Source organism: Solanum lycopersicum, chromosome 11, assembly GCF_036512215.1.
Source record: "Solanum lycopersicum chromosome 11, SLM_r2.1".
Classification (NCBI taxonomy): Eukaryota; Viridiplantae; Streptophyta; class Magnoliopsida; order Solanales; family Solanaceae; genus Solanum; species Solanum lycopersicum.
This window is the reverse complement of record NC_090810.1, coordinates 1,692,331-1,707,599: the sequence shown is the minus strand read 5'-3', so window position 1 is coordinate 1,707,599 and position 15,269 is coordinate 1,692,331. Positions and strand designations below refer to the sequence as shown.

At 28.4% G+C, this 15,269-nt stretch overlaps 1 protein-coding gene across 1 annotated transcript; it reads right to left on the bottom strand.

The window, feature by feature from the left end:
• Positions 1-10,256: 10,256 nt before the first annotated feature.
• On the bottom strand, positions 10,257-15,060 carry LOC101257423 (mitochondrial acidic protein MAM33). Its single transcript, XM_004249885.5, has 3 exons — positions 14,708-15,060; positions 12,970-13,304; positions 10,257-10,730 (listed from the first exon to the last, which is right to left on the bottom strand). The coding sequence occupies exons 1-3, from the start codon at positions 14,876-14,878 to the stop codon at positions 10,547-10,549; spliced, it is 690 nt and encodes a 229-aa protein (XP_004249933.1). The 5' UTR covers positions 14,879-15,060; the 3' UTR covers positions 10,257-10,546.
• Between the last annotated feature and the right edge of the window lie 209 nt (positions 15,061-15,269).

Sequence of the window (15,269 nt, the reverse complement as noted above, 5' to 3'; positions counted from 1 at the left end):
CATTCTTTAACTATCCAATTAATTTTCAGTGCATTTAATCATACTTTATAATATTAAAATATATTTTAAAAACACATCTACGTGAGGCCATTTTCCAATTGGAAAACGACTTTAAATAGATAATTAATTAGTGAGAGACTTTTGATGATTTTATTCATTTATATTACGGATATTTCCAAAGTCAAACTTAAAAATAAAAAGAACAGCTAATATCATAGGTTTGGGAATACAAATATAACATCAAATCAAATGTCAACTATCATTTATGTTAATATATAATAATACAATAAAGAAAATAACAATTATTTTAGATGGGTAATTAATAAGTGTGATACGAATTTATTAGCAAATTATCGCTATATCTTTAGTTAATGATCATCAATAAGTTCCCTCTATCTCATACTACTCGTCTAGTATCGGTTGTTCGATTTGATTTTATATATTATTAATTCGATTTATCGGTTTATTCTTTTATATTGGAAGAGATTGTAGTTGGGTACAAATAGGTTGGTGAAAGACGAGTAGGGTATCACGGATCTTGGTTTACGCTTTATGACATTTCCATTAGAAAGAGAATTGTTTGAACATACACATCTTCCAAAAGGATATTTCGAGTAGTGGGTAATCATAGGACATCGATCCGCCTACGCGGATCTTTTATGAATACGCAGGAAAGGGAAGGCCGGAATGAATGCCAACAGACGTCTATTATATTGAATTTATCTGATAGTCCCCATTTTGGGAACGTCCTTGATTTTTAGATACATTAAACCAAAACAATAAGATATTTCTTATCGATTTGGTCTTTAGCGGTTCGAGTTTCGATTTTAACCAATTAGAAAATATTTATAAAACAAATATATGACTACTCTAATAAATTTGACTCGACAACACAATAATGTAACTTTACAAATGATCATAACAGAGAAACAATGATTAAAAAAAACATGAAAATTATACAATTGTAACACAAAGAGATATTAAGAGGAATACGCTTCTTACTTAAGGTTTTAACATTTTGTGTAACGTGAAGTTGCAAGCTCAAAGTCATTGTGAAGAAGACAATAACTAGTAAGGTATTGAGATTAATATTTAAGATTTAGGTACAAGTAAAAGTATTAAATTACTAGTCTTATTGGGTTATCGGTTTCACCGAATAACTCAATATTAAAAAACAATATCAAACTGATAACCCAATAATTTTTTTTTTATAAAACAACTAAAAATTCATTAATGCAATAACTCAATAACAATAAACCAATCACACTTTTTTGGTGCGTTTTATTGACCGGTTCGATTTCCGCACACCCTTATATACGCTTATAAAAATATATGTCTCAAATTATTTCTTCAAATACCTGAGAAAGACAAAAATATTCATGTTTTACACTCAATATCTATTAGGTTATTCGCTTAAATTATCTCTCAAGACTTGAGACATAAGGGTGGAGCCAATATGTTTATTGTCACGTGGATCCGTCAAATTCAATAACTTTATTCAATCACTGGATTTGTAGAAAGAAATTCATTGATTATGTGCAAATTATTAAAATAGAACTCAATAACAAAAAAGAATTAGAATTCTAAATTCATAAACTTTAAATTTTAATTTTACCTTTGCGAAGAATACACATTAATTAATATAAATATAATTATAATACTCAGATCAATCATTACTTTAAAATAGGTGCACAAAAATCAATTGAATTAATAAAAATGAAAAAAAAACACATAATTAATCTTGACATGAAATAAACATTAATATGTTACTCAAAAGTCAAAATTAAACAATTTCTTTGGTTTGTTATCTAGAAAAAACAATGTTGGTTGCTAAAATTGTCGATGAATATGATTTTTGACGATAAAATTCATAAATTTTTATGACAATAGGTGAAATAATATCTCACGTATTTGTTGACCATTTCGAAAATATCTCAAGATTTTTAAAAATATTTTATCTTTAATTTCATATTTCTCATTTGACACATTCAATTAAGATAATTATACGATTTGAAAATCGCTTGATATATTACACATGCCTAATTTAAAGTCACAATATTTTTATAAAAATATTTTAGTTGATATTATATTCAATTATCATTAAAATATATTGGTAGATAACAATAATGTTTTTAAAGAGTAATTGCTTGATAGTATTATATTGAAATATAAACATTGAATTATTTGTTTATTTATATCATCAGATATCACATATTTTTTAAAAATCGATAAATTAATAAAAATCAAACTAATAGAAAATCAAGTTAATTAAATTTACTCAAATCAAACCATAAACACCTCTTATCAATTTGGTTGCAACTAGGGAAGATTTATTATATGTGTAGGATATGAAAATGATATTATATATATATATTTGTATATTTGGATTCTTGCAATTGCATTCACATGCATTATTTAGTTAAAAACCAATTTATTTATTTTTTTAAAAAATGTAGTATATTATTTTAGAAATTTTCATAAAGAGTAGGTAAAGGCTGTAAATGGAAAGAATACCAAACCACTATATATAATATTTGATAAAGACTTATTTATACTCGTGTTTATACAAAATTATATTAGTTTATTCTAATGAAAAGAGCTTGTGGGATTAAAGTTTTTAAGATTTGCTTATTCTAAAATAATGAAACTTTTGAAGAATATCATTTTTTTGTTTAATTAATTTCTAAAAGTGCTTTTAATAATTTATTATAGTAATTTGTGTTTTGTCAAGTCGAAAAAATGCTTATACAATTATATCATCTTATTATAGCTTTCGAAAGACGATATCGATTAGTACTCAAAAATATTTATTTATTGTAAATAATCAAACACCTTTAACTTTCTAAATAAGTGTTTTTCTATTAATAAAAATTATTTTTGATTTTTTTTAAAATTTGATCAAATAAATTACAAGTTAGAATTTAAATAAAAGATATATACATTTATTCATTTTAAATATATAACACCAAACAGAAATAAATATTTATGAGATATGCTAGTAAAATATAGCCGACATTTTATCTCCATTCCCCACACAATTATGTAAAGTAAATATATATATATGTATGCACAGATCCCAAGACAACACCATAGTATAAAATAAAATGAAATTATTCTTCAATTTTAATTAATAAATCCAACTTTTGGCTCATGCACCCCAATAACAATAATAACTATAATTCATCCCAAATAAATTAGAAGTTGATTATATATAAATATCACTGCTTCATTTAAGTTTATTTTATATTATTTTCATGTCAAATAAAATAATACATATAAAAAACTTTATGTAAATAAGCATGTTATATTATCGATTTAATTTTTTTTTTTAAAAAGCATAATAATGGATAGATAATTAGCAATTTTTTTTTATCAATTTATCATCATATAATAGATGAATATTAAATTAAAAATCAAATTGACCGCTGTCTCCTTTTTTTAAAAAAATATATATACACATATATATTATTTTTAATTTTTTTCAATATATATATATATAGTATATTATTTTTTGTTCATTGTCCTTTCATGTATGCCTAGAGACTTAATTCCTCCCTCTATCCTAAATCAACCCCTCTTCCCCGTTTTTAGGGGGGCTTTTAAAATTTTTAATTAATATTACATTTATCTTATTAAAAAGAAAAAAAAAAAGCAAACTATTTTTTATTATTTCATCATAACTTGTAAGTTTAAAAATTAAGGAAAAACTACCAACACACCTTATTTATACCAAATGATATTAGTTAATGAAAGTTAAGTAGTATATATATATATTATGTCATCATAGTTAAGTATATATATTTAAAATGATATAAACATTGATGACGGAGGGAATTTCTTGAATTTTTTATTAAGAATATGTTTTTTTTTTCTTTGAATCAATTAGAAAGAATCTATTTTTTTTTGACGATAAAGAAAGTTATAATAGCTTGTTCCATTTGAAAAATGTAAGCAAGTATGTGAGTTAATTGGTTAAACGTAGTTATTTTTTTTACTTTTATACAAAAATTTATTTAATTTTGGATATTAAAGACATAGATCATTCAAGTCGAAAATTGATATATTCGATCACTTTGAAAACTAAAACTTAAAATGTATAATGATTTTGTATACACTAATTTTTTTTTCAGTACTTAATATTTATTAGCTACTTTAAATAAATTAATCCAATACCAAACTTTGAATACAAAGATTTATATAAGTTATATCATTTAAATCGACAACTTTGGTCAGAAAAGAAAAATGAATCACGTTTGTGGCCATTTGTGGATGTTAGCCTAACAATTATATTTCCACGAATCGTAAAAATAGATTCGATTTTCGTATTAAAGTTCGTTTAAATTCAAATCTCTTATCTTAAGATCAATTTTGAAAGCACAAGTTTTAACATGATATATTTGAAGATTAAACTTTAAATATTTAATTACAAATAAAGAATTTCGACTATGAACCATTCTATCACAGTTCATAACGTTAAATTAATAAAGTGAATACCAATTTTTCTTTTATAACGTAAATTATATACATAACTATAATGTTTTGGGAGTCATATAATTGATTCCATATATACAATTTGCAAATGTGACCACTATCGATTGTGACTGATAATATATGAATTTATTCTACAAGTGATTTTTAAGTACTTTCGGTGACACGTAAAATATATCCAATATTTATTTTAGTTTTATATCTAAGTAAAAAATAAAATGGATAAATTAAAATGATAGCGTAATATTTATTTAGATTTCGTATTGATTGAACCCAATTTTTTAAAATTAAAATTCCACCAATCATTCATGCGCCAAATGGTTGCTTCATTTTTATTTTATTTATTATAAATTGAATAAGTGATTTTTTAATAATACTATTTGATTTAAATTTCATTTATTTGGTAATATTTTTTAGTTTTATTGACGTGGAATCAAACTATCAACAGGAAAGCATATCTAGAACACCTTTACAATAAAGACATTAAATTCTAAAAAAAAAACCTTTGTAATAAAGTAGAGACGTCAACAAAAAATTTAAAATATTAAAAATATTCTTGACATAAAACATATACTTCGATAAAAATATACTTGCTTCGAACCTCTCGTTAGTATTGATGATTCATATACACTAACTAACCGTATAACTAAAATTATTAATGAAATTTGTTTGTCAAAATATAATAATAATATGTTTTTTACTTTATCATATTATCAATAACTACGTTTAATTTATATCGTATAAATACACATATAATTTACCTTATAATTAATTGGTCTAAATAAATGATTTCTTTGTGACTATTTCAGGTATTGTTACTACTGTAGATTCACATGCATGATGTATCCATTATATTTGGCCAAAAGTGAAAAACACATTGATTAAAGTAAAAATGGAATATATAAATCACAAAATGATAAATTTTTAATTAAAATATTTTTTGTATTTTTGGCCTTTGTCACATCACAATATAAATTCTTTTTTTTAAGTCACATAATAACTACCATAATAGATAGATAACTATACATTTGTTCAACGTTAGGTAAAGACTATCTAAAAAGCAAACTTAATTATTTAAATAAAAATATTGAAAGATATATATTTAATATTTTATACAACCCCACCCCAAACTCTCTATATTTTAATAAAATAACTAAAAGTATATATTAAAGTTAATTCTTCAATTTTGATTATAAAATATCAAAGTTATAACATATATCTCCACTCTACAGTGATTAATAAATATAAGGTTAGTAATTTTTATTTATGGTATTTTAGTTTTTGTTAAGTATAATAATAGTTGTTTTTTTCCTATTAATAATATTAACTATCTAACAATACCATTAGAAATAAAAGATAGTTTATGAATAAAAAGATTGAGAACTAAAATAATCAAAAGTATTTTTAATGAAAAACAATAAAACATGATATAATAGATTTTACGAAACTTAGTTAAGTAGAAAATCTAATATCAAACTGAATATGCCTCCATAGAAAAGTAAATATTTTATCTTATATCTAATATATTGAAGAAAAATCTTATTATTATAAATTTCTATGGTATTTATATTTCTTAAACAATTATTCTCATAATTGGAAGAATAGTTGGAACATTATCAAAATAAATATACATATCATAGCTTTGCTTCATTAGTATTTATTCTCGACTTCTTGTAGTACAGTACCTCAATTTTAATTTGTTTGGCAGCTGATTTGATTTGATACAAAATTTAAGAAATTTAAAAAAAATATTTAAATCTTATAATATTAAATTAAAGTTAAGCAGATTGTAAAATATTCTAAAGTATACTTTCATCTTGTGGTATTTATATATTGTGTGAAAAAATGATCAAAAATTTATTTTAAAAAATCATTTTTCAAAAAAGCCAAAATAAAAGAGTATGACGAAAATTTGAAACAAAGGCGAGTAATCATGTTTTCTTCAGGAAAAGAATCTGAAAAATACTTTAATTTAATCAGAATTATTGTTATGATATTATTTTATGAAGGATTTTCTACCCTGCATTATTCAATAATATATTTTAAAGGTATAAATTTGATCGAAATAATTATAACGATAATAAACTTAATAAATTATATTTTTTAAAAATTTAAAATTCTAACTTCGCCTCTATTATTTTTATCTAATTAAATTTCAGGGCACAATACTGGATTTTATCATACTTCATGGTATTTTTAAATAATGAATATAAGAAAGAAAAAAACAAAATTTAATGACAAAATAAAAACAATATTTCTGAGACAATGTGAAATTGACTTTTGCCTAAATGAGAAAATGGTGGGAATACTGATTAGGATTGATATAACAAATAATATTTCATAAAATATATTTAAAATTAATATATTATATATTTTTAGTCACTATTGTTTGAGTCAAGTTTATTACATCAGATTTATCTAATACAAGTTATAATTTTTTATATGATTTGTGAGCTGATATAGAAGTAAATGTATTCAACACAAATATATAATTATATATGGTAGTCTTTTAATGTAATTTTTTTTATTCATTTGTGCCTTTTGTACATAAATGTCTATACTCTATTCTATATGTATAAATTATAAATTTAACAATTATAATATATTAAAACTTTAAATTCATAAATTTTAAATGTGATTGTTAATAAACCTCATTACCAATCTACACATAAAAAAAGATGAATTTAAATAAAGATGGGGTGGGGGGACAAAATCATATTATGTGTTACAAAATAATTTTGTCTAAAGTCAAAGAAGCATATGAAAAAACAAAACATGGATTATTTTGTTTGCTTCTCAACACATCCAAATTAAGAGAAGATCATTGTGTTTTATTTTTTCCTGGCAAATTCAAATAACAAATTATGACATATTTCATGCCAAAATTTACATCATTCTTGTATTAGTATTATTTTTTTAAAAAAATAAATCAAAATGTAGACCATTCTTTTTGGTGAAGACCTAAGGTATTATACTATATATTATTAAAAGAAGTTTTGGAGACAAACTAATTCAATTAAGTTAATAATATAAGATGGAATTTTGATTCGAATGATTGAGTTGGCGTTATAAGTGATATTTCGCAAGGGAGGTCATGTGATTGATTCTTCATGTTAATGACTTCTCAATTCAGACCTCATTACATCGGACTTGTATAGTGTGTTTTATGTCTTTTATGTGATTTATAAGCTATTATATATAAACAGACTCACTTAATACGCATTTAAAGAATAGCAACGACAGACTTTTCCATAGATTGAAAAAAAAAGGGTAGAATTTTGAATCATCAATAAGACTATAGAATTGAAATTTTGTCAAATTCTATGCCTTCATGATAGAAACTTAGAAAATGTTGGAAGGGTCTTGAATAATCAAACCACTATAAAATTGAATTTTTCAAATTTAGTTCATAAATAAAACAATCAATAATAATGTATAAATTTATGAATGGAGTGTGAAAAGAAACAATCAATAATAATGTATAAATTGTGAAAAGAGTGATATCATCGATTTTGTAAAGATAAAAATATCCTTTTTGAAAGACTTTCGCTTTATGATAATATTAAAATAGTCCTCTTTTAAACTCGAGTCTCACTAGTTATCACTTATTAGCAAATATATTTTCACATATTTGGCCTAATTAATTTACATTTGACTGTTCAAAATATCAATTTCAATGTTCTAGCCTCTAATACAAGTACTCTTTATTGTTTTCTTTTTCTTCAACCACCCTATACATTTTTAGGTCCCAAAAAGAGATAAAAAGAAAAAGAAATCAAACTACCACAAGCAAAGTAAAACATTTGATTATTCTCACTTGATATTACCCTACTTAAAAACAAAGAACGGTGTTCTTAGCGACAGAACAATTTTATAGTTAAACAGTAAAAAATTCATAGATAATTTATTTCACAACAGATTATCAAAAATAAAACATTAGCTACGAATAATCTAACGTCATATTAGCAACGAAATTCACACCTAATTTCAGTTTTTATTTTTATTATTGTAGTTTTACAATATAGTTTTTTCATGACTACAAAATGGTAGAGTAAGCCCACTTTAATATTTTTTTTCTTCATTAGCTGTCCGAAATCTCTAATGGTCCTAAAAATATAAAAACAAATATCTAAGCCAAAGAAAGTTAAACTACACATTTATGGTAGTTCGATTTTAATAAACCATACGCTTTATCAAGGGGTACTGATGAAATGAATAAAATCCCTTCATTCTTAAGTAGATATATCGCGTTTAAGTCTTGAGGATAAAAGAAATTTCTGATGAAAGAGTTTCTCTTTTAAATGAACCGTATGCAACATGAATATGAATCAGTCGATTCGACCAATCATTATTTATTAAAACACATGCAAAGTAAAACACACACATATCTTACACTATCTTTTCATGTTTAAAATCCCTTCCATTCCCAAGTCCTTGACCAAAAAGCTGGACAAATTTATTGTTTACTTTTTTATATGATACGTATGTTATACATTGGTTATATACGATCATATACATGTTGCGTACGATTGTTTGTTAATGTTTTTGACCTAAAAAAGCCACTTAGATCTCTTTAATTTCATGACACATAATGTTAAAGAGTTAGTCAAAACACCTAAAAAGGCCACTTGAAATTTCATGACACAAAATGTTAGAGTTTGTCAAAACCACATCACATAGAGAGGTCCCATTTGATAAATCAAATCAAACACCACTAAGGAACTAACTAGTATAGCTTGTGAGAGACACACAACAATTGACAAATTCATATTACAACACCTATCCTTTTGCAATAACTTTTTTTTTCATCACACCACTATGTTGGGTTGACATCATGATAATAACTTTTTAATAACATTTTCTTCTTTTGTGGTGGTGATGGGGGTGGGGGTGGGGGGGAGAAAAAATGAATTGAAAAGTGGAATTCAAGAACTGGAACATTTGATGGCCCATTGCTTTGTTGTATTGAAAATTTTGTCCTCCCACTTAGAAATTATTTGGTTGACTTCACACCTAACACTCATTACTACATGAAATTGAAAAGAATGGCATATTCTAAACATAAAGATTGGATCAGTTCTTTATATGTTCAAATATCAACTTTTTACAAATTTTTAAAATAAAATCTATGTATTTAATAAGTAAATAGAAAAAAAAACTGTAAGCTATATAGAAAGAACTTACTAACTTTTCATAATTGATGAAGGAACTTTAGTCAATGAAAAATTCATTTGAAATTTTTTTTTTTCCCTTCAACAACTGAACTTATGTCTAGTAGGACATCGGAAATTGAAATCATACGATACATAACTTAAGGGATATTATGATACAAAAATATATACTTACACCCCGCGATATAATTTTTTTTTGTTTCGAGGGGCGTAAGTAGAAAACCAACATAAAATAAGAGCACAAGTGTCAATGGCCCTATTGCTTACAAGTTTACAGTATGATAGATTGCTGGCTTATCCATAGGCCCAAGTGTAGAAATAAAATGGAGCCAATGCAGTAATCAAAGCCCTTTTACTGATCCATGACAAAGTAGATGGCTCTAATGTTTTCTTTTCACTTACGTATCGAACAGAAGAAAATAAAGAGAAAACACAGTTATGTTCCATGGAAAACATCTTCCTTCCTATCGAACACACACTTACCGCGTAGAAATGATATAGGTACACCCTATTTTATTTATTACAATAACAAGAATAACAGATACCTCAATATCATGTCATTGATCAAACTGTAAAATGAGGTGTAGAAAGCACAGCTTGGATAAAACAAGGAAATATGACATTGTTCTCTTAAAACATTAGAAGGATCCTTATGTCTCAATGATATTTCGCGATCAAGACAATTGTAAGTTGTTACAACTCACAAGCAAACTATACATTCACTGAGACCTAGCAGGCACATTCATTCCGTTTAACCTGAAGTTTTTTTACTTTCCAATAAGTCTCCGACTCTTGAATACACTCTTAACAATTTATAGACTACAATTTATAGAAGTCTAGCATTCTCTAAGGTACACAAACCACTTTAAAGAACCTTGTATGAAAGATTAGGCATGAGAAGCTCCTTGTTTTCTGTCATTAACGAGCGAACCAATTGTTTTAAACCAACGCATAAGATTCCGATGGTCCTTCACATAGAGCCAAGCTTGTAGAAATGGAAAGAGGCTTTCGTTAATTCCTCGCTCTTCAATGAAACTGTGTAGAGCATCTCTCATTTTCTCATCAATATCTCTGCATTTGCAAAAAGACAAATCAGATGTCATTCTACTTTAAAAAGTTTATAAGTCTCGGTCGCCACATAAAATCCTCCATTCACAATAAAAGGCCTTCATCCATTGATCGTTTTTATAAATGAATAATGACATGCAGAAACAAATACATCACAGAATAGAGTCAGCTGGTCTAAGAACAAAGAAACAATATGCAAACAGAAACTAACCCTCGTCGGAACTGGAGCAATAGTATCTTTTGATAAATCAGAAACTAGAATAATATCAGACATTAAGAACTGGAGATAAGCATTAGAACAGCAAGATTATTTAATTCCCATTCCGGTTCACCTGAGCATCTAATTGTTCACTTAAAGAGGGAAGGAAAAACAGGTATCCGTCGTTGACGACATAAAAATGCGCAGACTGAAGAGAATGGCTTTTCGCAAACAAGATTTTCAGCTGATAGACTACCAAAACCTCTCAATGGAAGCAGCTTCAGCAGGTGTCTGTAAGATTCTTGTTCACAAACTATTGATTCCATTGCTCAACAAAGAACCTCAAGAGAAGTAAATAGTTAATTTAACATAATTGTGTGTACCCACCCCAAAAACACATGAAATAAATTCTGATCCTAGGTTGATAGATATATCACTCTTCCTACAGAAGTCAAAGTGGTTACCGTCTTACACAGTTAACTCTTTACTCCAACTTATTCTCTCCCTAACTCAATTAGAACTTGATCAAGATATCAGCATCATGCACGGCTTATAACTTTGATCTTTCAAATCATCATAGCCAATTAAAACAAAGGGAAACTTGGTGCACAAAGCATCCTACACTCACACAGCCAGTAAACAAGTTTAAAAAAAGGACCTCGAATGTGAAATAATCTACATTTGAACATGTCTCCAGTGAATGGCACATTCACCAGAAAAACCCCAGAACAGCCAGAAGGAAGAGATACCAAAAACAACATAAGAGTGAAGTTTTGCTTCATCCCTAACCAAAAAAATTTTGTTTTCTTCCTGTTCATCTAGTTAACTTTTGCAAACTGAGTATCCGACAGTAGCTCATAAGCAGCTCGAATTTCATATCATCAAAATGGTTCACTATTTGCTCAGGTCATAGTCCTAAGTAAATTCATTAGAATTCAGGGTTGCTAAAATCCAATCAACTTAAGACTAACTCTGTGCCAGGACAAAGACAGATACAGCTTGGTGAAGAATAGTTTTATTTATGGATAAGGTACTTTGCCAGGATAGACTTTTTGCCTATCTTCTTTTTGGGTCACACGTATATTAAGGAGCCTCCGGTGCTTAGGTTTCTGCCTCGGAGATATTTTCAAGGCGAAGAAACCCTTGAGTTACTATTTCCATTATTTATTTCCACCCAAAAGAACTTTTGAGAAATAAACAAGCAAAGATGATGGTTCATCCAAATTATCAATCCAACAAAACATTAGTCTAGATAAGGAAAAATAAGTAATTTAGGCGATTAAACTCTGCCCCCATGCCCAGATGAAAAGATTTTTGAATTACACTTTTATGATCTAAATGCTACGAATAGATGGTGTATAGTTCCATCACATATCTCTACAAGCTACTTGTCCATACTTTTCTCATTATACTGATGGAACAATATGGGCTCATAAGGTTACAAATTTCGTTTGCAAACTTGATATGTCATTGTTATACTAGAGACAAATGGTAGAAGAGACCATTTTCTGTTTCATATTCGAAAAAGTTTGAGGAATATTTAACAGCCCTAATTTCAGAATATGTATGTTCTTCATAACCTGTAGGTCGATTCAGGCAGTTTAAAAGGAAAGGGAAACTATTTACCTAAATAAATGAATACATGGGTGAGGCAAGATGGTTTATCCGCGGAATAATGACAACATAAATCAATAGTTATCTATTGTAAAGGTTCCTCCAGATGCATAGCAAGTCAATCTCCGTGCCTACCAAATAAATGTGATATTAATATTTCTTTTATACTATCAAATATTGAACTCAAATTAAATGCTACTCACTTTTGTATCAAGTGATGTCTCATTAAACCAAGAAGCTTAAACTGACTACCATCCAAATCCAATCATAATTTATACAGAAGTAAAAAATAAACAACTAGGTCATGCTATCAGAATGGGTAGAAACACGGCATAATTCCAAACATCTTTCATACAGAAGAACATGATGTCTCAGGAGTCGAAATATAGCCGACAGTCAAACACGTTGGCACATCAGAGAAGGACTTACTGAAAAACTGGCCCACCGTAATTGGTTGGAACAGCAAGAAACCCACTAGACTCGGTCTTTGATCTCAATGAGACTGAGTGTATTCCCAAAGCATCTGGATATAGCCCACAAAGAAAATGCAGCGATTCCTTCTGCCCTGGCTTTGAAATGTCAACGTGTAGAAAAAGCTGATTAATACCATCCTCCTCTTCATCTGCAATACCTCCAGCAATAATGTTGGCCAACCGCATGACGGAGATACTGATTTCCTCATTTCCATGTGTTCGTCTTAGCACAGGACCACCATGATCAAGTGCCCCCTTGAGGACAGTGAATGGAGAAGGAGGGCTAACTTTCTACCGAACACCCAAAGAGATGCAAAAATAAAATAAAAAATCACATAAACAGGAGTTGTCAAAACTAACAACAATTCATTTCTAGGCATTGAAGCTTAAATAAATATTAATTTTAATTTTGTAAATTCCATATTAAATGACAAGATACTGCTTCAGATTCAAGTATCAGACTTCCATTATAGGATGGGTGTCATCATCTGCAGAAGCTATCACTTTGAACAGTCACAAAATCGATATTCTCAAGTTTAATCGATTGTTCCTTTTCGTTCTTCTGTTTTGGGTATTTTGCAGTACGTCTAAGAACTAGACACATAAAAGTTTTTCTTAGAGAAGCACTCAAACATATAGAGACCAGCATAAAAGTCTCAAAATGAACAATTTACATACCGTGCTTCCTAAACTTATCGTGACTTCCAGGTCTCTTATTTCAATGCCATCAAAACCAATATTAACTATGACATGAAACAAAGTTTGAAAAAACTCATGTAGGACAATTTTCAAACAATCCAATATCATTTGTTTTCCGAAAACATGTAGGCTTGTGTAACCATCACGCTTTAGTAGCTTGAGGCTAGATGGTAAATGCTCTTTATTATAGATCTCTCTTCAGCCGCTTAGTTTGATATTTACTACACCGAGTGACTATTCCACCTCAAGCTCTTACAATTTAAAACAATTAATTATATTACCCACAGATATTTCACCCTGGGTGTATACAATCTAGTTGTCAGAAGGAGAACGCTATTGCCAAAGTGCATTCACTCAGCATGCTTATTAAGTTAGCCCACAAGGGCAATTTTACACACTTCCATTGTGTGAAATGTCACTTCTCATAATTTCGCGTGTCCTTAACCCCTTCCTGCACCATTGTGCTTTTTACTTTCTCCATTCCCTCAAGGATTACTAAAAAACATCTAGAGACCCCATCCGCAAAAAGAACAAAAATTACGAAGACACTAAACCCTCCTTTGAGCTATCATCCTCAACTCTCTCTATCTCTCTTAACCACCACTTTAACATTATAGATACATTCAACTGCTCCTACAACGCAAGAAATCAGTTTGTTGTATCATGAACATACCAAACCAACTCAAATCTCTCAATAGAAATCCCCATAGGGAAAGGATATCCAAATGGTAAAAGGACCCTCCACCTTCAAATCCTAACGTTGAGTATTCGAGTTACTCAATGTAGCTAAATAGAAAGAGACACTATTTGGGCTTCTGGTAGGTTCAGCAGAAAATTACACTATCTATACACAGCTAAAAATCATTTTTTTATGAAACTACGTACTAAACCCTCAACACATACAACAAAAAGATTCAGACTTTAATCGAATTTCAGCTAAATAAGCACACCCCATATGAACCTAGTAAGGGTAAAAGAAGATAAAAGGGGGTTACCGGAGGAGGAGTCATTTTGGAGACTTCAAGATAGTGATCTTTAAGTGACCGAAGGATTATACTGTTCACGGCTGATGATACACCCGACGACCGCCGGCAGGCTATCGTCCGCCATGGCTGATGTTGTTGCTGCAGTGCGCTTCCGGCCAATGCTAGAGCCTTCCGTAGCATTTTCCCCACACTCTCAATAAACAGTTCTTTGTTACTCTGTTTTAGTATTTTTAAAAATTAGGGATGGCAATGGGGGCAACAGTGGGGCGGGTTAAGGATTTAACGGGTCAAAGTTTCGAAAAATATTAAAAAGAGGTGATAATCGAAAAATATTAAAAAGAGGCGATTAAATAAGATACGATATAAATTTATCATCTTCCCGTCTAATTAAATAGTTTAGATCGCTAACGTGTCCGTCAAACTACTCACAAATGTTTTGCCAATGACAGCATAAATCTGAACTTAGATATATATATGAAAGAAAAGTATTAGTTCATTTTTGGTATACAAAAAAAACCTAATGGATTCTCGGAAAAGCAAAAGTTGGTGTCTATCGTAAAGATGTGCAATA